Source organism: Thyridium curvatum, assembly GCF_004353045.1.
Source record: "Thyridium curvatum strain D216 chromosome Unknown NODE_14_length_560046_cov_85.173820, whole genome shotgun sequence".
In the NCBI taxonomy this organism is placed as follows: domain Eukaryota; kingdom Fungi; phylum Ascomycota; class Sordariomycetes; order Thyridiales; family Thyridiaceae; genus Thyridium; species Thyridium curvatum.
In genome coordinates, this window is record NW_022156769.1 from 505,866 (window position 1) to 531,185 (window position 25,320).

At 57.0% G+C, this 25,320-nt stretch overlaps 8 protein-coding genes across 8 annotated transcripts; 5 read left to right on the forward strand and 3 right to left on the reverse strand.

Annotated features, from left to right (window-relative positions):
* Positions 1-854: 854 nt before the first annotated feature.
* On the forward strand, positions 855-5,149 carry E0L32_003359 (uncharacterized protein; the record flags this gene model as incomplete). The annotated part of the gene is made up of 4 exons (XM_031137650.1): positions 855-2,631; positions 2,684-3,031; positions 3,100-3,323; positions 3,380-5,149. 4 exons carry the CDS (start codon positions 855-857, stop codon positions 5,147-5,149), a joined length of 4,119 nt encoding a protein of 1,372 aa, XP_030998952.1.
* Positions 5,150-5,897: 748 nt separating this feature from the next.
* On the reverse strand, positions 5,898-8,572 carry E0L32_003360 (uncharacterized protein; the record flags this gene model as incomplete). The annotated part of the gene is made up of 2 exons (XM_031137652.1): positions 5,898-6,094; positions 6,172-8,572. The coding sequence occupies 2 exons, from the start codon at positions 8,570-8,572 to the stop codon at positions 5,898-5,900; spliced, it is 2,598 nt and encodes an 865-aa protein (XP_030998953.1).
* Positions 8,573-9,422: 850 nt separating this feature from the next.
* On the forward strand, positions 9,423-10,289 carry E0L32_003361 (uncharacterized protein; the record flags this gene model as incomplete). Its single annotated transcript, XM_031137653.1, has 1 exon — positions 9,423-10,289. One exon carries the CDS (start codon positions 9,423-9,425, stop codon positions 10,287-10,289), a length of 867 nt encoding a protein of 288 aa, XP_030998954.1.
* A 513-nt stretch (positions 10,290-10,802) lies between these two features.
* E0L32_003362 (uncharacterized protein) lies at positions 10,803-13,127 on the reverse strand (the record flags this gene model as incomplete). The annotated part of the gene is made up of 1 exon (XM_031137654.1): positions 10,803-13,127. The coding sequence occupies one exon, from the start codon at positions 13,125-13,127 to the stop codon at positions 10,803-10,805; it is 2,325 nt and encodes a 774-aa protein (XP_030998955.1).
* A 1,840-nt stretch (positions 13,128-14,967) lies between these two features.
* E0L32_003363 (uncharacterized protein) lies at positions 14,968-18,585 on the forward strand (the record flags this gene model as incomplete). Its single annotated transcript, XM_031137655.1, has 3 exons — positions 14,968-15,239; positions 15,313-15,506; positions 15,578-18,585. The coding sequence occupies 3 exons, from the start codon at positions 14,968-14,970 to the stop codon at positions 18,583-18,585; spliced, it is 3,474 nt and encodes a 1,157-aa protein (XP_030998956.1).
* Positions 18,586-19,102: 517 nt separating this feature from the next.
* Positions 19,103-19,755, forward strand: E0L32_003364 (uncharacterized protein; the record flags this gene model as incomplete). The annotated part of the gene is made up of 2 exons (XM_031137656.1): positions 19,103-19,231; positions 19,342-19,755. 2 exons carry the CDS (start codon positions 19,103-19,105, stop codon positions 19,753-19,755), a joined length of 543 nt encoding a protein of 180 aa, XP_030998957.1.
* A 1,949-nt stretch (positions 19,756-21,704) lies between these two features.
* E0L32_003365 (uncharacterized protein) lies at positions 21,705-23,489 on the forward strand (the record flags this gene model as incomplete). The annotated part of the gene is made up of 1 exon (XM_031137657.1): positions 21,705-23,489. The coding sequence occupies one exon, from the start codon at positions 21,705-21,707 to the stop codon at positions 23,487-23,489; it is 1,785 nt and encodes a 594-aa protein (XP_030998958.1).
* Positions 23,490-23,820: 331 nt separating this feature from the next.
* E0L32_003366 (uncharacterized protein) lies at positions 23,821-24,729 on the reverse strand (the record flags this gene model as incomplete). The annotated part of the gene is made up of 2 exons (XM_031137658.1): positions 23,821-24,546; positions 24,634-24,729. The coding sequence occupies 2 exons, from the start codon at positions 24,727-24,729 to the stop codon at positions 23,821-23,823; spliced, it is 822 nt and encodes a 273-aa protein (XP_030998959.1).
* Positions 24,730-25,320: the final 591 nt, after the last annotated feature.

Sequence of the window (25,320 nt, forward strand, 5' to 3'; positions counted from 1 at the left end):
CGACGACTGTTTTGGCTCAGGATGATCACCAGTGGAGTGTCTTCGGGTTGGGGACCCTTGGGTGAGGCGACTGACAGTGCAGACGGCCCAGACGGGGGTTGCTCTGTGAGGCGGTATTTTGTATGTGATTTACCGTCCAGACGGGGCCGCGAGACGCCTCAAAAGTCGCCTCCTGGGGGGTATTTGGTAGAGGTCTAGAGAGGGAGCCCCGGGCATTATGACGACATTCCCACCTCGGGAAACTCCTCACTCACAACTAGCTCCTGCCCGCCGTCCCTTAGTGCAGGTTGCTCTTGCGGCGTTTGCTGAAGGTGCTGCGGCATGATGGGATGACAATTGCCCTCTCTTCTCTCCTCGGATTGATGCGACGGATCCTTTATCATTTCTCGGTCCCGGTGATTGCTGCTGGGTGGTGCTAACCAAAGCCCTGACTCTTGACTCTTGGAACTCAACCCTCACCCGGTCCGTCTTAACCTAAGACCCGAAGCATATAACCACATTCCTTTTGAGTCGTGCACCAACTACACCAACACAAAGCCCCGGGCTTAGGGCAGTGTTCTCGAACGGCCTAGACCACCCGCCCCAAATCACACCTCCACACTTTGCCCGCCGTCCATGAGACGGTGTCTCGATCAGATAGCTTTGTCAAGGTAATCCCTCGACGTTACTCTCAAGCAAAACCACCCTCTCCTCGACATCCTCTCGGGCCGGACCTCTACCCCGTCACAGCTTGACCACGGGCTCTCGCGCCCTCGGTACTCCTCCATGCGCCTCACCGTCACGATATGTCGCCTGATGATGCTTCACGCCCCAGGGGCGGTGCTTCTCGAGAACAGGCGACTCAGGTAGCCTCAATGGACTCCTCAGTATCAAATCTGCCGCATCAAGATCCCAAGGATCCCTTGCCGCCCTCTGCGCCCTTCGACCGCGACTCCCTTTCACCAAAAGGTTCGGTGGCGGCCCAGCAGGATGGCGTCCATTCGCGCATGCGTGACCGCTTTCTTCGAGACTCGCCCGCTCTACAACCAACGACCCTCAGGGATCACTCGACAAGTCCATTCCGTCTGCCCATGCCCATGATCAGTCCCGCACAATTGGCCTTCTCTGCTATGCAGTTCTTGCCTGTTCCGCTGTTGGTCCTGAACAGCCTCAAGACAGTCGTGCTTGCCAATGAAGCCATGGGGCGGCTTTTGGGAATAGTCTCGGAAAAGAGCGAGGAACATTTGGACACCACCACTTCCGTCCTGGATAGGCTCCGAGGACAGTCACTGTCGCAGGTCGGTGTCGACTTGGTTCAGGATGGTAGACCCGTCTGGGTAACGTGGGAGAATCTTCTGGAGTCCCTGGTCATCGAGCTTGGCGCGTCAAAACTGGGCAGCGACGATATTGCGACCAGTGTCGACGGCGACCAGACATCCCCGGCAGAGGCTGCAAATCACAACGACAAGACGCAGGCCTCATCAACCGTCACGCCGAGCACTGCGCTAGATGTGGTGATTACTCGGAAAGCTCTGAGCAGATCCACCATGGACCTCTGGTCCAAGTCCAGAGCTTCCGAATTTCAATCATACGCCAAGATGCTCATCACCGTCTGGGAAGTCGACGATCAGCAGACCTACTTCACTCTAACATTCACACACCACGACACCTCAACCGCCCAAGCCGCTCCCAGACCCAAGAAGTCAGTAGCCCGAGCTAACATCCTAGAGGCTTCTGAGAGAAAGTCAATACCCCATTCGAACTCGCCATCCTTGAGCTCTGGCCAGGGATCCATCTCGCCCTCCTATACTATTAGCCCTGGAGCTGTCGCGGTGTCCTCAAGCCCATTTCCTCCTATGGGACCACCTGCCAAATCGGCCTTGTCAAGCACCCCGTCTATTTTACAGAAAACACTCCTGATGAAGGACGCGCTGCTCGACAATACCGAAATGGCCGTATTTGCCATGTGGAAAGATGGCAGTGTGATGTATCCAAATGCTGCGGCCCGCAACCTCCTCAAGCAGGGTACTGCTCTGGAGGATTTCCAGACCGGCCATGATATTCTTCCAAATTGGGAGGTCTACGATGAAGAATTCACTAGGAGACTCGACCCCGATGAGTTTCCTATATCTGTCCTGCTGCGGACAGAAACACCGTTCTCGAATATGCGAATCGGGATGTATGACGCCAATGGCGAAAAGCGTGTTTTGGACATAATGGGAGAACTCATCAAGGATGAGACGACTGGGGAGACACTGGCCGGTGTTGTCACTGCTCACGATGTCACCGACATCACCCAAATGATCACGCAAATCAAAGAGGACGACGAGGAAAGGTTCAAACTGATATGCGAATCGATGCCACAGTTTGTCTGGACTACCGATCCGGACGGTAAGCACGACTTCTTCAATAACCAGTGGTACAGTTACACTGGTCTTTCCACAGAGGACTCGCTTGGTGAAGGATGGATCAACTCATTCCATCCCGATGATCTACAAGAAACCCTAGCGAGATGGAAACATTCCCTGCAAACTGGGGAGCAGTACATGACAGAGTACCGGTGTCGCAGCAAGGACGGAGAATGGAGATGGTTTCTTGGCCGAGCATTGCCGCTCAAAAATAAAGAGACGGGAGAGATTGTGAAATGGTTCGGTAAGGCGAGCTCCTGTCCGCGAGTGTGCTGTCCCGAATTAACACAATGCAGGGACCTGTACCGACGTGCACGAAAACATCGAAACGAAGCTGGCAGCCAAGAGATACCGCGAACAGCTTCTCAGCGTCATCGCTCACGCCCACGTGACCATTTTTTCCATTGATATCAATAGGAAGGTCACCATGCTTGAAGGTGCTTTGATATGGGATGCAACGAATGAGAACCAACATTCTACAACTCATAGCGTCGGCTCGCAGTGGTATATCGGGCAGAATGTCGATGAAGTCTTTAACCGCCTGACGCCCCATTTGAGACGGGGTGAGCAACCCGGGTTTCTCAGGTCTCTGGACGATATACTTGAAGGCAAAGTCAAGCAGGACTTGAAAGAACACTCCATTGGTATGTGTTGCGTTCCTAGCTGGTTCGTGGCCTTGAGGCTTGCTGCTAATGTTCTTGAAACGTGTCAGATGAGCGGTGGTACCGAACGCGCTTTTTGCCAATATACAGAAAAGATGAGAAACACCTAAGTGGGAAGTCCATCGAGGGGGCAATCGGCGTCATCATGGACGTGACCGAGTTGAAGGACAAGGAAGCAGACCTTGCAGTACAGGAGCGGGAGAAACGGCAAGCCATCGCCAGTGAAGCTGCCGCCAAAGAGGCTAGCCGGTTGAAGAGTCAATTTTTGGCAAATGTCTTTCACCCCTTTCTGGACCTCCCGCTATGAACGGTGCTGACTATGTCCAACAGATGTCCCACGAGATCCGAACTCCTATCACTGGCGTGATCGGCATGGCAGAGCTTCTGCTCGACATGGACCTCGGTCAAGAGCAGCGAGACTTTACTGAGAATATTTATCGCTCAGGAAATGCCCTTCTGACCGTGATCAACGATATCCTGGACTTTTCGAAGGTAGAATCGGGGCGTCTAGACGTTGAGGAAGTCCAGTTCTCGCTTTCGGTCATCATTCGTGATGTGAATAAGATGTTGAGCTTCGCAGCCGAACGCAAAAACCTCGATTTCCAAGGATCCATGGCACCTGAGCTTGCCAACGATCTTGTCTTACTGGGCGATCCGGGGAGAGTGAGACAAATCATTACGAACCTGCTCACCAACAGTATCAAGTTCACCAACCAGGGCCATGTGCATTTCTCTGTCTTGAAGGAGAAGGAGACAGCCGACACTATCGAGGTCAAGTTCGTTGTTGAAGACACCGGGATAGGGATCGACGAGGAGGTTCGAAAGCGTCTTTTCCAGCCTTTCAGTCAGGGCGACGCGTCTACTGCGCGGAAGTTTGGCGGAACTGGGCTGGGTTTGACTATCTGCAAAAACTTGCTCGACCTGATGAATGGCAGAATAGATCTCCAGTCCAGCGTCGGCTCGGGGACAACGGCGACATTCTGGATACCGTTCAATAAACCCCAGGGCGCTCAGAGATCTGACGTAGTGCAGATCGAACCTTTGACTGACAGGTTGCAATCCGACGTGAGCGTGTCTTGCAACAGCTCAGAGCTAGAGCAGCAGCGAATGGGCACACCCCCGACCGAATCGTGCCAAAGTCCTTGGGACGGCAACAAAAGCTCGCCAGTACGGAAAACACGATCAGGCCTCCCAGTCTCAACGCGGCCAAACGAGGATGAGATGCCATCAAAGGACCGCGCCAAAATTCATGTTCTTGTCGTTGAAGACAATGCCATCAACCAGCAGATCGCTACCAAAACCATCAAGAAACTTGGCTTCAACGTTACCGCCGCTTGGAATGGCAAGGAAGCCTTGGAGTACCTCAAGTCGGCCAAGGATGGCGACAAGACCAAACCGGACATCATCCTTATGGACGTGCAGATGCCTGTGATAGATGGGTACAAGTGTACGCATGTCCTTCGACAGCATCTACCGTACAGGGATTTCGTCAAGGACATTCCTATTGTTGCCATGACTGCTTCTGCGATCCAGGGAGACAAGGCCAAGTGTGTGAGGGCCGGCATGGACGACTATCTGGCAAAGCCAGTCAAGAGCCGCACCCTGGAGAAGATGTTGATACACTGGTCTTATGCCAAGCGTGTCAACCTCCCAAACCAACACGGTTCCACCTCGTCAGAATGCTCTGACTCTGTGGACTTGTGCAGCAACTCTGACATACCCATGGTTGGTCACGACGAGTTTCTCCAGGCGATCAAGGCGACCGCGAGTGGCCGAGCCGAGGGAAGATTCAACTCGGTCCAGCCGCTGCCGACACCCAGACCACGCGAGGAGCGACCCTCGGCCGACGGCATCCCCTCGGAAGGATACGGGTTCTTCCCGGGGGGCTCGGATTTCTCGCTTCCGGTCCGGCGCCGGGAGACCGACGAACAGGCGCTGCACTCACGGGACGACAAGCTCATGAACGCTGCCAGCGGGGGCGCAGGCGCGACTCCGCACAGCCACTCGGCTCTGCAGTCTCAGACGGCCACCGGGGGCCTCACGACCGCAAACGTGGAGAAGCTGCAGAGGCAGGAGTCTATGCGACGACAGCACTCATAAAGAGAACAAACAAAACAGAAAAGGGGCCACCAGCAGTGTACCAGCACATTATGTGAAAGTCCAAAGGCCACCGCATACGAACGGCGTTATTTGCTTCGTTTGTACTGGGATAAAAGGGGTGCGAACATTACATACGGGCACACTAAAGGGAGCACAAGGCGGGACCCAGCATTTTGCAGCAACTTGTCTTATTATCTTTTTTCTGTCTTCGTGCGAAACATACAGCAGCACACCTGCCTCTCTGTTTCTCATATATTGCTTTTCTTTTTCGCAAGAAACAGGGCGAACATCGGGACAAAACGGCCGAGTCATAGAACATGCAATTTGGCATATGATACCATGATCGGCGTTTTCTTCTTTTGGGATGATACCATATCGGACTGGGAGTATACTGCTAGGGAAAGGGCCTCAAGTAATGAGCGGTTCGCCGAGGGGCACAGAATGGGGTTATGATACCACAGATGAAACTGGCGGCAGTTCGAATAGAGACATGATTATCAGATTGACTTCCGTCCTTGGCTTGAAAAGTACCCCCTAGCCTGATTGGAGATGAACTGTTTGCACAGATAACTAATTCGGGCTCTATCTAACTGAAAAATATCCTGTTTCTCTCGAGACAAAATGATCAACAGATTTTGGTCACCTCTATACACGCACCAAAACATTCTAGCTCGCATCGAAAGAAACCTTCATAACCAAAGCGAGAACGGCTCTGTGCTGTGTTCCCTAGAGTGTAATGACCACAATCTTAGGACGTCTTGTTCATGTGCTCGAGGCGGATGCCGACGGCACGTCTGTGGGCCTCGAGCTGTTCGACCTTGGCGAGCTGCATGACGGCACCGCCCACGTTGCGCAGACCCTCAGCCGTGAGGTTGGAGCTGGTGATGTGCTTGAGGAACGAGCCCAGGTTGACCCCAGAGTACTGCTTGGCAAAGCCGTAGGTAGCTAGTGATCGACACGTTAGCAATGCAATTCGCCTCTTGAAAAAGTTTCTGTGATTATGAAAGTCCGAAAACACTTACGCAGAGAGTGGTTCACGCCAGCCGAGTAGTCGCCGACGCTCTCGGGTGTCCACTGCCCGATGAAGACACTGCCAGCGTTCATGACCTGGTCGACAGTCTTCTCGGCATCCTTGAGCTGCAAGATCAAGTGCTCAGGAGCATACTCGTTGCTGATGCGCATGGCCTCCTCGACGTCGCGCACCTGGATCGTGACCGAGTGGGCAATAGCTCCGCGGACAATATCGACACGGGGAAGAGCCATGGCTTGCGAGTGAAGCTCGTCCTCAATAGCCTGAAGGTGCTGCTCATCCAGGTCAACGGCAAGGAGGACGACCTGGCTGTCAACACCGTGCTCGGCTTGGGAGAGGAGGTCAGACGCGACAAAAGCCGGGTTGGCATCCTTGTCGGCGATGACAAGGACCTCGGAGGGACCGGCGGGCATGTCGATACCGCAACCGGCGTTGGTATCATTGCTGACAAACATCTTGGCGGCAGTAACGAACTGGTTACCGGGACCAAGGATCTTATCGACCTTGGTCACGCTCTCAGTACCGTAAGCCATGGCAGCAACAGCCTGAGCGCCACCGGCCAGGACGATGCTCTCAGCGCCAACCTTGTGAGCGACGTAGACGATCTCCGGGGTGATGCTTCCGTCCGCCCGGGGCGGTGATGCCAGCACAATCTTTTGGCAGCCGGCAACCATGGCGGGCACACCAAGCATGAGCGCGGTGCTGGGTAGGACGGCGGTACCACCGGGCACGTACAGACCAACGCGCTCAATCGGCCGCGAGAAACGGCTGCAGACGACGCCAGGCATGGTTTCAACATTGAGCGTTTTCTCGTCCTTCTGAGCAGCGTGGAACTTGCGGATGTTCTCGAACGAGACATCTATCGCCTTGATGGTCTCGGCTGGCAATTGCATGAGCTCCTTGGGGAAGGGAGCCTTGAGGACAGGAGAGGTCAGAGAGGTTGCCTTTTCGAACTTGTGAGTGTACGACAACAAACCCTTGTCGCCGTTCTTGCGCACATCGTCGATGATGGGGGTAATGATCTTCATGATGGCATCCGAGGACTTCTGCGACGGCCTCTTGAGGACCTCTTCAATTTCGGCAGGAGACGACGTTGAAGAATCGTACCGCCTCATGGTGATCCGCTCTGAAGTCTGCTTGGGAGCGGCAGCTGGGGCCTGAGCCGGTGCCTTGGCGGCGTCAGCGGGCTTGATGCCCTCCTTTTCAGCCCATTTGCCCTTGGCGTCTCCTTGCCTCCTCTTGACCTTCCAGCTCTTGGCATCGAGACTCCTCTCAACATCGGCCAGGCTGACACCGGCAGAGACTACCTTGGCCAGGGCGAAATAGATCAGGTCGGCAGCCTCAAAAGCGACCTCCTCGGCAGTGTTTGCGTTACACAGCTCCTCGGCCTCCTCCATGATCTTCGCCCGCAGCAGCTTCTCGTCAGAGAAGAGCCGTGCGGTATAGGATCCCGCAGGGGCTGACTGCTTCCGAGACTGGAGCGTCTGCTCCAGCTTGGGGATACCTCGCAGGTTACCAAAGCACCCTGACTGCTCGAGGTGGCAGAATCGGTTCTTTTGCTTGACAACAAACTTCAGTGCGTCGTTGTCACAATCCAGGCTGATCTTCAGGAGCTCTTGCGTGTCTCCCGAGCTCGCACCCTTGTACCACAAGCCCCGTTTCCTGCTTTGGTAGACACCAGTCTGTGTTCGGAGAGCCTCGGCCACACTCTCTTCACTGCTGTAAACAAGACCGAGAGCAACGCCAGTCTCGTCGGTGACTACCGTCGGGATGAGTTTATCAGCTCTGTCAGAAGTCCAAGTCGAGGACATAATTTTGGCCACAGAGAGTTTAGAGGCATCGTCCTTGTTGGCGGTCAATCCGGTGGAAGGTAGGACCGGCAGTGCACCGCACTGAGACGCGAAGTCAATAAACCTTTGAAGATCGGTGCCTGTCGTAGGCTTCATGAACAGCGACGTTATCCTCTTAGCCTTGCACTTCTCGGCCAACTGGCTGTTGCCATCCTTGGCAAGGTCGAAATCAGAGATGAGAAGGCCGCTCTCTGTTGCCACATCGATTTGGCTGGCGTCGGTGATGAGAGGCGCCACCCTTGACCCATATGAGGCATACTCTGATAGATTCTCGGGCTTGACAAATACTTTGCGAGCGCCGGCATCTAGTAGGGCCACAATATCCTCCTTTGAACCAAGGCGAGTGACGTCAAAGTAAGGCTCAAACTCGACATTGTGGCGCTTCAGAAAGTTGAAGACCTTCTCGAGATTTTTCTCTGTCACCTCGAGGAAGATGCATCCCAGACAGCTGACTTCCTCTCGACTGAGGCCCTCCTTCTCCCCACCCAGTCCCGGGGGAATGGAGACGCTCACGAGGAACGGCAGAGGAAGAGTTGACTCCATTGGCAGTGGTGCGTCCAATTGGAGCAAGATTGGCCTTCCAAGATGTGGCAGATGGGGACGAAAGCAGCTGTGACTATGATTGCTTCACGACAGTCCGGAGAGAAGAATGAGTCGACTTCTTTTGCGAATTGGAAATGACTATGCTCTGATTCCTCCCACCTGTATCGGCCGGCTTGGTGGGGAAAATTAATTCTGCCAGTCGCTGGCCATGGGTCATCAGTGCCCCGCCACGGGGATCTTTTAGGCGGTGTGAATTGATGTGACTCAATTGGAGTCTGGTCTGGCCCCAGTGCCTCAATCTTCATGTTGAGCTCAATGTCTACTCCGGAAGATCCCGGTTCCGGACCCCCATTATGTAATCACCTCAACTCACTCAACGCTGCACAATGGATCCCATGCCTGTGCATTGCTACCATTGACCAGACTCCACCTGCCATTGATAGTGCCACTCCAAGCTTACCTTCTATCTCCATATCGACTTCTCCATCCCTGCCTACCATCTCGATTATCGCATCTCACCAACACATCCTTCTCCCACTCCATTACCGATCACACCAATCTGCTGAAAGTGTGCCCTGCCTCAGCTCTCGCCATCCCTTCCCGCATTCTCAATCTACAGTCGAACCTGACACGACACGACAGTCGCGACTCGCCACAGACCTCACCACTGCCAAGCCACCTTCCTAGCCTACACTTTGATCGTCGAAGCGCCCAGATGGCTGACTAGAGCTCAAACCCTCTTACGCTTCCGCCGCATCCCCAGACGCAGTCGTCTGTCCCACCACGTCCTTCAAGGCCTCCATCTCTTTTCAGCCGGTCGCTTTCGGGCGTCCCACGACCCAGGTCCAGGATGTCTGCCGCCGAACCCCAGACCAACGGTGTCGCTCCAGGCCCATCCTCATCGGCCGGCACCAACAGCCAGACCCTCGTCGGCGCAAGCACACAGGCCACGGCCGCCACGGCCGGCAGCCAGTCCGCAGCAGGGCAGTCACAATCACAACCGGGGCCATCCTCGCAAACTCCGGTGCCAGGCTCGCAACAGCAGAACCCGCAGCAGAACCCACAGCAGCAGCAACAGCCCTCGAGCGCCCCGAGGCCACGCGATGCCCGCACCCTAGAGCTCCTCCTCACCGCGCAGGGCGTAACGTCCTACGAGCAGCGCGTGCCCCTCCTCCTCCTCGACTTTGCCTACCGCCACACCTCCTCCGTCCTCTCCGATGCGCTCCACCTCGGCGCCGACCCATACGTCACCCACGCCGGCTCCAAGCCGAGCGCGTCGTCCGGCGCCGCGGCCTCCGCCCCGGGAGCCGACGCCAGCGTCAGCGCCAGCGCGGTCCAGCTGGCCATCGCCTCGAGGCTGTCGTACCAGTTCCGCGGCGGTGGCGGCGGCGGCGGCACATCCAAGGACTGGCTCATGGACGTCGCGCGCGAGCGCAACAAGGTCGCCCTGCCCAGGGTGGCGGCGACGGAATGGGGCGTGCGTCTACCGGGCGAGCGGTTTGTGCTTAATGGGCTGAGCTGGGGTCTGAGGGACGAGTGGGCTCCCGGTGAGGATTGGAGCGCGGGTGAGGACGATGATGAGGCCATGGCTGATGCCATGGAGGGAGTCGAAGGAACTGTGGAGGAGGAAGACATTGGTGGCGATGGCGTTGAGGGTGGCACCCAAGCTGACGTCTTTGGCGACACCATGGAGGAGGATGCGGACATGATGGAGTAGGCCAGCTCGGTTTGGACAGGGAGCAAGCCTACCATTACCTCTGGTCTTTTTCTCAACGGGCCGTCAAATTGCGGGAAGGTTGAGTGGCTATGCAACTCGTGATATGAATCATGAGCACTGGGGCCGTATGGATCGCGATCTCAGGTGCACCGAGGATCCCTACCACAGGATATACCATTATCATTTCGAGAGGCGTTCAGGGCGAGGGCGAATCTTGAGTGTATTCTACAATACTTGTGTATTTATTAAGAGAAAGCTATGGGCTCGGAAAAAAAGACGCCGCGCTATGCCAACCAGGAAAACTTAATACAATTTGCAAGAAGCACGCCCCCCCCAAAAAAACGCCAACAGATCTATCTGTCTAAGCATGCTTATGCTTCCGAATGTATGCCAAGGACTGTCCTCGCGCAGCCATGCGCCCAACTTTGTTGATGGAGGGTATGCCAAAAGCGCAAGTGATTCTTGCCCCAATAGTCAAAACAATGATCTTGTCCGGCCGGAAAACATTCCTTTCTAGGACTTGACCTTCTTGCCCACGGACAAGTTGTTCACCCCGGTAATCATCTCGGCGTTGACGTCTGGGACTGCCAGCTCGGGAGACTCGTCCTCCTTGGGGCCGCCGACCTCTGTCTCGTTGGCCTCTGTCCCCTCTTCTTCCTCCTCGTATGCGAGTTCGTCATCGTACATGTCCTCTTCGTTGTCGGCATCTTCCTCACCTTCCATCATGGAACCGGCCATATGCTCGTCGCCTTCGTAGTACTCGTCCATCGAACCCCGCGAGATGTAGCTCTCGCCGAGCTCCTCATCGAGCTCCTCCTCGTCCTCTTCGGCATACTGGCTCTCATTGTCCTCAGCAGCATCATCGGCGTCGTCCGTGTCGCTGGCGGAGAACTCATCCAGCTCCAAGGGCGTGTCCCGCCAGTACTTGAAGTCGGTGTAATCCTCGCCGCCACCCTTCACCAGGGTGCTCACAGGCGGGAAGTAGTGGTCAACGACCTCGGTCATGTTCACGTAGCTCAGCTTGAGCTTGTTAAGACTCAACAGGTCGAGCGAGACCTCGGCGTTGGAGTTGATGGTGAAGATGCGGTTGCGGGGCACGTCTACAGTCCGATACGAGATCTGATCCGTGAGACGGTTGCCAAATCCGGCGTAAAAGGGGTGGTGATCTGGGCCGTAGAGGTTTCGGATGTCCCGTAGCGTGGCCATCTTGAAGACGTGCGGCTTACGCAGATAAACTTCGCGCCGCAATGCCGCCATCGTCCGATCAGGGGACAGGATCGTGGGTCCTCGAGGCAACCGGTAGTTATCCTGTTGAATACCTGCGAGATAGGTCCGGGTCATGTCAGCCTGGCCGACGGAACGGCTTGTGAGATACATGATGTTGTATCCGTTGGCCACAATGTCGCTATATAGCTTGGCCACGCCAGCATGAGTCCAGTCCCGGCCAATCATGTTCAGCACATGGCCTAGGGCATCCGACTTTGTGATTGTTCCATCGATATCAGAGATGACTACTGGGACTTCGTGCTTCCACAGGTACATGTAGGCAGAGCAGGTGGCGCGGTTGACTGTGAAGCTCATCGAGTTCTCGCCAGGCTTGAGATCGAGTGCCTTGAGTTGATCGCTAGTCAAACGCAACGTCTTGGCGTAATTACGGTTAGGATCACCGACCGTGACGACGCGGCTAGCGACGGAGCCAGTGGTGGTCATAGAACCTGGCGATGTCGGCGGTGTCTGGACACTCATCTGACCAACGGACTCGGACCTCCGATGCGAGGGCAACGAGGTGGACGCAGTGCTGTCATCACTATGATAACCTGGGTCAGAGGCGGCATCGATGGCCAAAGATGGACTTGGGCGTAGCGACGTCTCCATCATCTTCTTCATGGCCGCCTCCTTCGCCTCCTCGCAGCTGTAGATCCAGAGATTGCCCTGCTCGTCCATGCCAAACAAGGCACCGATGTCGTAGTTGCCCTCGAGCTCTTCGCTAAGGACTCTGCGGGCCAAGATCTCGGCGCGGATGGCGTCCTCCTCATTATTCTTGAACAGCGACATGTCGAGCATGAGATCCCCACTGTCCGTTACCTGCGTCGGTATGTCTACCGCGGACAGGCGCCGCGATAGAGTCTTTGCGCGCTCAATGGCCTCGATAGGTCCGAGGGGTGGAGGGCTGCTGGTCCGTTCCGAAAACAGGGGATCCTCGCCCTCCATCGACCCTTCCTCGGGGGTGTCACTACTGGTGTGTGTCCGTGCTCTCTTACGCAGGATATCGTCACTGTAGGGACGTCTAGCCAAGGCAGACCAGTCGCCCGACTTGGGCCGACTATCTGAGAGGTCGGGGGACGTGGACATGGGTGCAAGCAGTCCATTCTCCTTGGGCGCGGAGGTTGAGTATATGACTGCCGGTGGGGGGCGTACAAGACTTGCTGAGCGCGGCTTGGTCTGACTCTCGTCAAGCTCGAGAGGCTCGGGCTCCTGCAGTCCGGCATCGTTGGATGGCTGTGCTTGGAGGGGAGGGCTGGAAGCCGGTGAAGAGATCGGAGAGGTCTGTAGGCTTCGGGGAATGTTGTCGCTTGTTTCGAAGACGAAGAAGGCCTCACCTCCTTCACCCAGCTTCATGGAATAGTCTTGCTTCTTGCCATTGACCTTGAACTCAACCTTCTTCTCGTATGGCCGCAGCAGCGAGAACTTGCCGAACCGGACATGGAAGGGGGAGCAGAGTAAAGAGCCATCCTCCTGCTCAACGACTATGACATCGATAGCCCCGCTGAGGGTGGCCGGGTTGATCGAGTTCCATGCCGTGGACACAGAGTCACTGAGATTGCGCACGTACTGCATCTTGACTGTCCAAGTGCGAGATTCTGCTCACCCCGTCCTGTAGGCCGGGGACAGTCAAGCAGACAGTCAGAGCCTTATCAGTGCTTTCGGGGCGATGCTCTCGAGTTTGTGGCGTTTGCGCAAAGAATGTTGGGGGAAATCGGCAGGTGGACCGAGGCCCCCAGGTAATGAGGAATGGGATCTTCCTCTTGGAATGGTTGAAGGAGAGACACGAGGATGCCGTGCTGCTCTCTGCTCTACTTGGGTCGGAATGTGCACGAGACCTTGATAAAATGTGAAACGGAAAAGTAATTTAAAGCATCGGATTGCTGAGGCCAGAGGGTTGTCGGTTGCAAACACTCTACGGGGCAGGGCAGGAGGAGAGAAGAAGTGAATACGGGCTTATGACGATGAGATGCGATGGGGCGGAGCCTAGCAACAGTTGAGGTCCGCGGGCTGCGCTGGCGCGGGATGCGCCCAACATTCAGCACTGCAGGGCCGCCCCGTTTCCGAATTTACCTGTGCTACAGTGCAGCATTTGATCCCATGTGACACGACTGGCTGGCAGGGATCCGGGGTTTGCTGATGTCATTTAGGTCATTCTCGGTATTGGGAACTAAGTTGAAGTTACTGACCCAGCTCGAATGTTCAAATACCTACACTCTTTTTGCCATACAATCGGCCACTTGACTCTTGGTGCAAATCTTCAACAAGTTGCAGCAGAACTTCCTGATGATCATCAATTGAGAACCGACAGTTTCGTTGCTGCCCCCGAGGTGCTAACAATGAATCCGTAGGTAGTCATGCCCATCCTTGCCTCAAACAAGCCGAGGCATCACCTTGGCTACCTAGTAGGTATTTATCTCGTAGCCTAGGCACCTCCAATGACACTGCAACATATGGCACGGGGTCGGAAATGTACGGATAGTGATATCGAACCTGGAGCGCAAGTTGCGCTTGTGAAGCACGAGGGGTCTTGCAGGTCGTAGAAGTCTACAAATCCTACCTTACCTCTACTACGGACGGCGATGTCGGCACGGCACAGTTGATTCGCCTTTACCCCTCAGTCAACAAGCACGCTTCCAGTGATCTGCTTGCCTAACGCGCATCCCACGACATCGACCCTCTGATGAGAGCAGGTGGTTGTCTTCCACCGTCTATTTTCCCTTTGCCTTGGACGATAGCCATGGCTTCGTGTCTCCCGACACAGCAGGGTCTACTACACCGTTGTGGTGGACCTATTTAACCTAAAATCAACAAGCTTTGCGTGCATAAACAGAATCTCCCTATGTGCTTCAAGGCAAAGTGCTGACCTACTCTATCGCATGTAACCACAATCATGAGCCAGCCCATTCGGCATCAACTCCCCCCTCCATCTCAATCTGACTGCCGAGATGGGGCAAGGCATTTCCCGCTGCAAAAGCACTGGGCTGGAGGAGGTGGGGCACTAAACTCTGCAAGAGGGGCGGCTTTAGTTGCCTCTGCCCAGCCCTGGAGGCCATCCATCAATGCTTGAAACTTGACACAATAGGCATGGTGGCTGACTGATTCTGTGCCGTAGTGCCGCCCTTCCTCGCGTGCATCTTTTTCCTCCACCTCGAGACCTACCAACCACACCCAATGCTCCTCGAGTAGAAGAAGTGCCTGCGACTTGCCTGGACCGACCCCCGACACTGTGCAACTTCCTCTTTTTTTTTTCCGTTTCCAGCAGTTTCGGAGTGCGGATGAGTGGCGGAAGCCGTTGTTCTATGTGCATCCTCTCGCCTCGTCTTGCGCTCGATCGGCCGCGCTCGCCTGCAGCCTCCCTTTGAGATCAATCCTGACCCTGGCTCTGGCTGGTTGCATCCCACCACCCCCCGATATGTTATGGGCCTCATGGACTACGCTTGTTCCAACGCTGCTTGTTTCTTGCGCCGTTCTGTCCTGGTGGTTCAGTGAGCCCAAGACTGTTCATCTCAACCTCATCGTCGCAATCGGCTGCATCCTCTTCTGTTGGGCCGTCGCTCCCGAGCTGACTCGCGACTTCCCTGCCTCGCTATACGCCTACCTCAGGACCGCCATCCACGAATATCAGTTCGACCGCGTGCTCCTGAGGAATGCCACAATGATTGTCACCAGTGCAGCCTTGTTATGGTAAGCATCGGGACGTCTCGTCCGTGCCAAAACCAAGCCGGGGGTGTGTGTGCTGATCTAGGACCCGTGATAGGCTGCTCCGGAGAGCCGTCCAGACACTATGGAAGCCCGTGCCCGAACTCATCAGCATTCTCGGCGTCGAGGTGCCCGACCCGCCAGATGTCTCGTTGACGGCCATTGGGGTTGACAAGGCGACTGTCGCGTGGACTCGGCCACAGGCCAATCGGCCTGTGCAGAAGTTCCTGATCCAAGTCAACGGTGTCAATGGTGAGTACTGTGTTCCTATGCCCTTCTGTCTGACGTCTAATACGATCGGCTCTCCTGACTATTCGGATCAGTGGGCGAGTCTGCCACGAATCAAGATACATTTATCACGGTCTCGGGACTGAAACCTGACCACTTCTACAACGTGCGCGTTATCGCCGTGGGATCGAACAACTTCCAGGCAGGGAGCCGAGTGATCCGACTCCGGACTTTTGGCACTGACGGGCGGCCGCAATTGGGTACCTCGAGACTGCCATCCAGTTTCTCCGCCGAGGACCTCCCATCTCGCCCGGGGGACCAGTCTGACGAGCCCACTTCGAAAGGGCAGGTCACTACGATTGCCACTCCGATTCCGGCTGAAACAACTGCAGCCCTCGCGAGAGAAGGCAGTGCCCCGTCAACAGCAGGCTCCAGGCGGAATACAATCAACAGGAAACATTCGCCGTCAACCACCAGTCTCGATCGTCAGTCGATCAAAGAAGAAGGCGATGATCCCTCGGAAGCTCAGATGGCAGAACTGAACCAGAAGTATCTTGGCCTACGCAGGGAAACCGAGGAGACCGCCGCCCTCATCGCCAAGGAGGAGGAGGATAACAAGCGATTGCTTGATGAATTGGAAGCCGAGAAGAAGGGGAGGAGGCGGGAGCAGAAAAAGAAGGAAGAGCAGACCGAGAAGTTGAAGAGGGAGCAAGGCACCACGGACAGGACAATGCGCAACGCTCTCCAGCGAAAGGCGCAGAAGGAAAAGCTGCTCAAAGAAAGACAGGCCGAGCTCGCCAAATACCACGACAATGTCGCCAAGTGGGAAAAGGGCATCGTGGACATGCGCAAGGAGCAGGAGAGCTACGTCGAGCAGAAGGACGTCCTGGAGGAAGAGCGGAATGAGAAAGTCGAGTCCCTCCGGGAGGCGAACCAGGATCTCCAACAGGAATGCGCGCGCCTAGAGCAAGAGCTAAAGGAGAGACGGCAGCAGGTGAAGGAGCTGGAGGATGCCAGGAAGAAGCTTCCCGGCGGCGAAGAGGATTCAGAAACCCGCGAGAAGAATCTGGAGCTCCGTCGCGATTGGCAGCGGAGGGAGATGGGTTACCGGGAGATGATCATACACGAGAACCGGAGGGAGATCCATCTCGACCGACACATCAACGCGCTCTCCGCCCAACTCCAGCAAATTCCACAGTCTACCTTTGGCATGTACAACCAGGCGAACTCATCTGGTATCGATTTCGATAGTGCATCGCACAACCAAATCAAACGCCGAAGTCACAACAGCAATTCGCTGTCGAACGCCAACGTGTCGTCCCCGCCTCAGCTCTTTTCCATGGCCGAGTTGCCGACCTTCAATACGACTACGAGGACTGCTGCTCCGGGCTTCGCTCCGGGGCCTTTCATGGGCCTTTCTGCGGATCTCCAGTCCGAAGCGGAGGAAGCAGGCCTGCGAGCGTTGCTTGGCGATGCGCCTCTGAGCCCTACTGCTACTTCACTATTGCCGTCCAACATTTTTGCCGACGACGAGCCTCCAAGTCCCACTGCTGGCAAGCTCCAGATCAGTCCGTTTATCCCCTCCATTTCCCCAGACAACGAGCCACAGTCTCCGGCTTCTTCAGGGCCCGCCCTCAGCATCCTGTCCAGTCCACAAGGATCCGCCCACAACCTGCCATTCTCACAACGTGCTGGTGATGCCAGCGAGCGAGGTTCGTTGCGTGGCTCCTTGCGAGGACCAATGTCATCGCCGATTGCCCCTCCTGGGGAGACATTGCCACCGAAGTTCGGATTCCTATCCTCTCTGCAGCGGACGAGGACTGGCAAGGGCATCGATGAAGGCCCCGCTCTAGGCTCGCTCAAGGCGGGTCAAAGCCAGTCTTTTCCAAGGCAAGGCGACGAAGGGGAAGGCGCCAAGCGACGGATCAGCCTTTCGTCCTGGAACATGTTCAACCGCAATTCCACTGGACCTGAACTCATCGAAGGCCAAGTCAGTCAGCCGTCCCGAGGTTTCTCGGCCAGGAGCCTCTTGCCGTTCGGGACAAGGGCCACCAGCGGCATCTTCTCTGAACGAGACCCAAGCAGCCCTAGGCCTGCATCGATAGCATCCTCAGAACTACCGAGGCCTTCGACGGATAGCAACTCTATTTGGGGGCCTCCGGGCGATAGCATGGGCCTGCCGAAGCCCTCCCGCCTCTGGTCTCCAGACAATGCCTGGTCTCGAAACCCGTCTCGCCGACCCTCTATCCACGGATCTCCATCGGCTCTCAAGACCAACTTGGCATCTGCTGAAGATGAGATCCTGGATGATGACGCGCTTCTTGACCCGCAGGCCTCTCCCAGTCAGGTGGGCGTCATCGGCTCTCGCCCTCCAGCCGGCATGAAGGCATTACCGAAGAGCCTGAACCCCACTGCACCGACATTCATGACCAATCTATTCCGGCCAAAGACAGACAAAGACAAGGAAGGAGGCAGAGATAAAGAGAAGAGCAAGGGAAAAGAGAAGTCCAAGGACAGACTGAAGGAAAAGGGCAAAGGCAACGATGCCTCCCTTACGCCTACGCTTTCCGTGGATGAGTCTCCGTCCGACTCGCGCAAATCCCGAGATGGCTACTCTGTCCATACGCAGACCTCGGTCTCGGTGTCAGAGTCGCGTGAGTCGCTATCTCTGGATCAGTCTTTGTCCAACACGCCGTCGGAGTCGAATAACGGCCTCGGCTATTCAGCCAAGGACCCGGAGAATGCTTTCAGGAAGCTCTTCAGAAAGGACAGCACCAGCAAGCTCAGCTTCTCACAGCGGCTCCGCAAGGGCAAGGGCCCTGGGAGCGTGACGAACTCGGAGAAGAATATGGCAGCTGACCGGTCCAGCATTGGGGACATGGACGAGGGTGATGAGATCGTGCTGGGTCGAAGCTACGACAGCGTGACAAGCAGCCCTTCCCTGGCGCCGTCCAAGTCTAAGGAGAAGGTGGAAAGCAAGCTCAAGTCTTCAGGATCATGGTTCGGTATTAAGAAAAAGCCGAAGGAAAAGGAGAGCCTGGAGATGGAGCGCGAGAGGAGCGTCGATGCTGATGCAGAGGAAGACAAAAAGTCGCAGGCTTGAGCCAATTTAGATAGGCTTCTATATGCGGTACATCGATTTGCAGGTTTGGCTTGTGTAAACACAATGATGACAGCTTGAACCACACGCTCTTTCACGGGAAGCCTTGCATAGCGATTGAAGTGCACAGTATATCTGCCAAGGGCAGTCTTAGATGATCCTCTGAACCATCCATCATGTGAAGCTCCGTGAGACAGACGGGCTGGAGTGGCTCACTGAATCGGAAGGCGGTGAGAAAGAGCAGTGGAGCCAAGCCCCCCAAATTTGTCCTTGAGCTCTCGGAGCTTAGCAGACCTGGCGCTAGCGTCCCGAGAGCCATCAATTGTCATCCGATGCCAGACTCTGAATCCGTTTCATCACCGGCCGAAAGCAAGAAACGGCACCGTTTGATGCACCAACACCAGGGTCGTGGTGACCCCAAGCTGCTGGTGATATTCTTCATCCGCACAACTCTGCACGGTTAAGCAGAGCCCCCCCCCAAGCAGAAGAGCCCGTCGCGAAATCCCGCCGTATGGCCGCAATGGCCATCGAGACTCCCACGAGCGCGGTCCGCGCCAGCGGCACCGAGAATCTCCCCATGCCGTCGCGGAACCCGATACCTCTTTCGGCGTCGCAGGAGGCGCAGGTCAGAGATGTGTACTACGCGCGGGTACGGCGGCACTGCGCTGCCGAGGTCAAAGGTGAGGAGGAGCTGCAGTTCTCTCTACATTCAATGGGGTCGAGCGTGGGATGATTCCATGCCCGACTCTACACGCGAAGACTCCTCGCCTAATCTTCAAGGAATTCAATTTACTAACATGTGCCCTTGCCATCATCGTAGCCTTCGCCGAGTGCGCCAACGGCCGCACGTTCTCCGTCCCCTTCGCCTGCCGCGAGACCCACCGGGCCATGAACGCCTGCATGAAGCTGTACGCCACGCCGGCGGAGGAGGACGCCGCCAGGGAGGAGTGGTTCGCGGCGCGGATGGAGCGCGCGCGCGAGCGCGAGAGGAAGGCGAAGCGGGCGCTCGAGCAGGAGAACTTCCTGCGGGAGTGGTGGGGCCTGCCGGAGAAGGACAGGGAGGAGAGGAGGAAGGCGGAGGAGAAGCTGAAGCTCAAGGAGAGGATCGGCGGGTTCGCGGCCAAGGACCGGAAGAGGTTTGACGAGTTGCCGGCGGGCGAGGGCAAGAGGTGAGCCTGGGGAGGGGAGGGGGGGTCTGGATTGGAAGTGTCTCTCCAGGGTGAGGCTGAGAGGGAGCTCTCGGCCGTGTGTCTTTGTTTTCTTTTGCATCTATGGCGTTTACGGATGTGTATGTGTACCTGTTAGACCTGGGGTTCTCTTGCAGTTCGAAAACTCCCCTTTGCACACACTCGAGCTACCATTTTTTTGGAGTTGCGAGGAGAGATGGTGGAACTACTCCATCCGCAGAATTGTACATTAGCATTGCTCCACTGCACCGCGAGAACCTTTGTCAACGATGGTCTTGGGCCAAATCGGAAGCAGGGTTGCAGATGAACTTTGTCTTGTTTTCGAAGATTGCTGATTCCGAGGCTGTCAGAAGAGCAGCGGTTAAGCTGTATTGTATAACAAGCATCGCGCGTAAGCAGTCTCAAGACGCCGCGCGGTAAAACATCTCGGCGTTTCGCCAGAACTTGAGCACACACAACCTGAGTGAATCAATTTGATCTGGCCGCTACCTGCGGCCAGGTGCCTGTGAGATCTGCCATCGCTTGCAGCAGGCTTGTCGATCTATGTGTGCCGGAGAGCAGATACAAGAACAACATGACCGTAGCAGCCTTGAACAGCATACTCACCCTGCCTGTTCACTACTCCCGTAGAGAGAGAAAGCCACTCGAACATCGGGTAACATAGCTTGCATAGTTTGCTCCGCACTTTTAGTGCCCTGTTCTCCTGTGTCTACCGATGCACAGTGTCCATCATTGCCTTCTTTCTGGATGCTTGTCCAGACCACGGTCCAATGGGCTCATTCTTGGAGTTACATCTGTTGAAGATAGCCTGACTGAGTGGGAGGGACAGGGACCCTGAAGTTCACTGAGAGGAGAAGTGAGAAGCCGGGGCCAGGGTTGTCTGCTGCTTCTCGCTTGACTGGGGTCCGGCGTCTAAGTGCAGCGTGATCGGCCTCCTCATTGGGCAACCCGGCGGTCGCCCGTGCGATCTATTTTGGGGGCCGGGCCAATTAAACCAACCCCGTCTGTTGCCCTCGACCAGTAAACGCACTCGCAGGGGCAACATCCCAACAGTCCTTCCCGCCCGACATGCTCCAAGTCAGCGCTTAAAATACTCATACCCATCTCGGCCGTGACAGGTGCTGCTGTGCGTGCTGCATGTAGCCCGAAGCGGGGTGGGTGGAAGGGGGAGAAGCAGTGCATGGACAGACAGTTCCAGTCCTTTGTGACCGGGGGTTGGCGCACCTCCCTCACCGCGGGAAGGGCTAGATATGTGATCGAGGAGAGGGACGAGGCAAGGTAACTAGCTGAAGAGGTAAGTAAGTACCTTGCAAAAGGCGGGAAAGATGGCTGCTCTCGACGAATGGGAGCAGTCGGACAGCGGGCAAGCATCGTCTCTGAGGTTCGATGCGCCAGTCTTCTCCTCTTCCTGTTGTCTGCTTTCTAGTTTCGTGTTTCCGTCTTTCTGAATTCTGTTTCCCGTTTCGTGCCCTCCTCTCGGATCCTGAAATAAACCATTGCTTCCCTGCTGCTACCGAGCCGTCGGTTCCTCGCTCATCCGTCTGCCCTGCTACCCTTTATACATCTTGCCTGGACATCACCACCAGTGGGAGATCACAGCTGTCCAACCCTTCCTCCGGGCCAAGCGGCCCTGTGTCGGTAGCAGCCGTGCCTAATATCAAGCCCAATTTGCATCCCGTCCCTTCCCCGGTTCCAAAAAAGAAAAAGAGGAAAATCTCCTGTGAAGATCACCAGCGGCGCCCGGAGAGAGAGAGGATATAATACCACTCGCTCGAAGCGAGACGACAGAAGGCGACCATGTCATCCCCAGCGACAGTACCCTCAGGAGGGTTCTCTTTATTCCCAAATACCGGGAACAGACCGCCCTCGCGGAGTCAGGTCAGCAGGCCGAGGGCAGCTACACCGCAAAACGGGGAGCAGAGCTCTGCTTCCGACATGTCGCCTCCTCGCCCCGGCCGACAGACGCCAGTTGAGCGCAAGCAGTCTGTGAGAGAGGGCAAGAGACCGGCGACAAACCCGTGGCAGGCAGCCATTGACGCTCACGCCGCCCAACAACAACGCAACGAGCCCCCGGCGGAGCGTGCAGGCCCGGCGGCGGCGGCGCCGTCAGCCGTGTCGCCCAGCGAAGTTCCTCCTCGCTGCGAAACCGCCTTTTCAGAAGCACAGACCTTGGTGCGGAGCAACAGCAACCGGTCACGGAGCTCGATTGCCAAGCCGCCGATCATAGATCCCGAGGCCCCTGGTACCGCGGAGCAGAGCGAACCGGCGCTGCGGTCCATGTTCCCTCAGTACAACCACGCTCTGCCGGTCGACCGGCAAGAATACTACCCGACACAGACCAGCCCGACGCACATCCCCAGGGCCGCGATCAGCAGACCTCTCTACTCGCCTACCGAGGCTGAGGTTCATCACACAGCTGTCAGCCCTCCTGCGCGGGACCGGCACGTCAGGAGTCCCATGAGCGCCGGCTCGACCAGGCCATGGGTCCCGAAGCCGCAGGAGGCGCCGGTGGTTCCGCCCACGAGCACCACCGAAGAGATCCAGAGCCTGTGGAAGGTGGCCAACGGCTGGAAGGCATCGGCGTCTGAAGGCCGCGTTTACTGCCTCAAGATGACGAACGAGAAGGACGCGCCCATCTACACGCTCTCTTCCACCGCCCAGCCGTTCTACAACATCCGGCTGGACCCGACCTCTGCCTCGGCCTACGTCACCCTCTCCCGCCACGACCCGAACAAGCCCTACAAGGGCGCAGCTCCCGGGTCCGCCGCCAGCCCGGGCGGCTCGTCCTCGACCACGACCTTCAAGGCCGAGGGCAAGAACTGGCAGGAGGCCCTGACCACGACCCTCGAGGAGGAGTCGCGCAAGCACCCGCCCAACGACGGCCTCGTCTCGCTCCTCTACCCCACCGCCGCGGCCAAGATGGCCCTCGACCGGCCGGGGGACCCGACGGCCGTGGCGACGGCGGAGCGCGAGTGCGCCCGCCTCGTCTGGGACGACGACTCGGGCAGCCACTACCTCGTGCACCCGGCGCTGGCGATGCCCTTCTGCGTGACCGTCGAGCGCAACCCGGCCTGGAGCCGCACCGAGTACACGCTCGAGCACGCCGAGAGCCCGCAGCACCTGGCGCGCCTGACGCGCGACGGCACCGGCGAGGGCTGGCTCGAGGTCGACACGGCCATCGCCGCCAAGGTCGACGCCGTCTACCTCGTCGACGTCGCCGTCGCCGCGCTCCTGCTCGTCGCGCACACCGACGCCCGGTACGCCCGCGTCGAGGTCTTTGAGCCGCCGCCGCAGCCGCCGGCCGCCGTGCTCGGCGGGGCCGGCAGTGGGGCCGGGGGCAGGCACAGCCGGCAGTCGAGCCGCGCGGGCAGCCGCGCGAGCGTGAGGCTGGGCCTCGGCGGGGGCAAGGACAGGGGCGGCGGCGGCGGCGGCGGCGGCGGCGGCGGCGGCAGAGACAAGGACAGGAAGAGAGGGAGCGGCAAGACGGCCAAGAGGAGCCGGATGGAGGAGTTCGAGATCGACATTGAGAGCCAGACGAGCGAGCTGGGCAAGAAGCTCGAGGTCAAGGACAAGGACGGCCTGCCCGGCCCGGCCAGGGGGCTGATCAAGATCCTGAGCGTCACCTTCAAGTGCTTCATCTGGATCATGACCCTTGGCTTCAAGGCTCTGATGGCGATCGTTGCGGGATTGGCTAGGTGTGTCACGTCGGAGAAGCTATAATGAGGAAACAGGGGCTCGGAGTTTTTCAGGCGATTCTTTTGCTGGGATATAATGACGAGATGTTGCACAGTTTCTCTTTTTGAAGCGCAGGTAGCAAAGGGGGTTTCCATCTCACGTTGATTTCTTTCTTTCTTCTATATTCCCCCCCCCCCCCCCCCCCCCCCCATCGGCGTTGGGTATCGCATAGGGCATCGAAGGAAGGGAAGAGGAGCAGTCCCGGACGAATACCTCGTCCGGCCTCTCAGGTCATACATATTTCGTAGGGCAGAAAACGCCTATTCGCCATGATATAAAAAAACAATAACACCCCAATTTTTTCTTTCCGAGCGCATCACCTCTTCCGCTCACGAATCTTGAACTTCTTGCCGGCCTTTGTGATGCCGCCCACCGTCGCGGTCTTGGCCATCCTGGCTCTCTGCAGCTCGAGTTCGTTCTCCGCCTCGGTGAGCGCCTTGAGCTGCTTCCTCGCGTTCTGCAGTTTCCTCCTTAGCCGCGCCGCCATGTCTGCTTTGCGCTCTGCCTCGGTCTTCTTGCTGTCGTCCTTGGCCTCGGCGCCATCGTCATCCTCACTGTCCAAGTCCATATCGTCGTCGTCCTGCCCCGTGCCCGTGCCCGTTCCCGCGGCCTGGGTCTGCTCGTCTGCATCGTCCACAAACACAATCTTTTTCGGTTTCCTCCTGCTGCCGGCCGAAAACTCCTCTTCTTCGTCCTCGGCCTCGTCGTCCTCGTCCTGGGCTCCGTCGGCTAGCGCGCCGGCCATGATGGCCCGCTGCTCCAGCTCTCGCACCTCCTTGGCCAGCACGTTGCGCATGGTCCGCAGGTAGCCCACGTCCTGCGTCTTGAGCAGGCGCACCGTGTCGACGTCCATGGCGCGGTTGCCCCTGTCGCCGTCGACCGTGCCCGTCCACCGCTTGCCCTTGGAGACGAAGCCGCCGGGCCCCTTGCGGGACAGCATGCCAAAGTAGAACTCATCCTCGTTGCGGTCGGCGGCCTTTTGCCGCAGGGACTTGAGCTGGGCCTTTTTCTTGTTGAAGTCTTTGGCTCGGAGGGAGTAGTCCTGCACGGGGAGAAGGTGTTAGTCTGCGGATTGGGAGGGGAGGCGGGCGCGGAGGAGGCCGGGAGTTGCAATGGGACAAAAACGAACCTTGTGCTTCTCGAGGAGACCTAGCCTCTCGCGCTCCTTGGGCTGTGAGCGCTCTTTGTGATTGCGCCGTTGGACGGCATTTCGCATGGACGACATGGTGGCGGGCGGCCTTGAGTTGGGATTCGGTGCTCTTCTTGATGTCCAGCTTGTCAGATTGAAAAAAATAATGTCAAGTAAATTTAGGCTTATCTTATCGGGTTATCACTCTGCGATGGCGGCATGAGGAGCTACCTAAGTTACATCAGTCGCCCCACCTCTTTTTGGCTACCAGACAGGCGAGACAGGGCCACTAACAGCAGCACTTGAATGTCCATCAAACCCTTCGGCTTCATAAGAATACCTTCCTACATTACTTATGCGGAGTACGGCAACCCCCCTCCTCAGCGGTACGGAGACGGGAGCTTCTGCCAACGACGTTGACATACGGGGGCCAAGTATGCCAACAGCAAGGTTATTTGGTAGGTTGATATGGGATGTCAGGAGCGCAACGAAGAAGTCTGAGAGCAGCAGTTCCGAGCCTCCCATGTAGGAATTTGTAGCGGAGGGCAGCTCTGGACAACTGCCCTGCCATGCCCTGCCCGCCTTCAAGATTGAGTTGGGGTTTATCAGCTCAGCGTGGCGCTTTTTACCTCGATGTTAACAATAACTTGGTTCAGGCTGAGCAGTTGGCCTTCATCTTGCCTAACA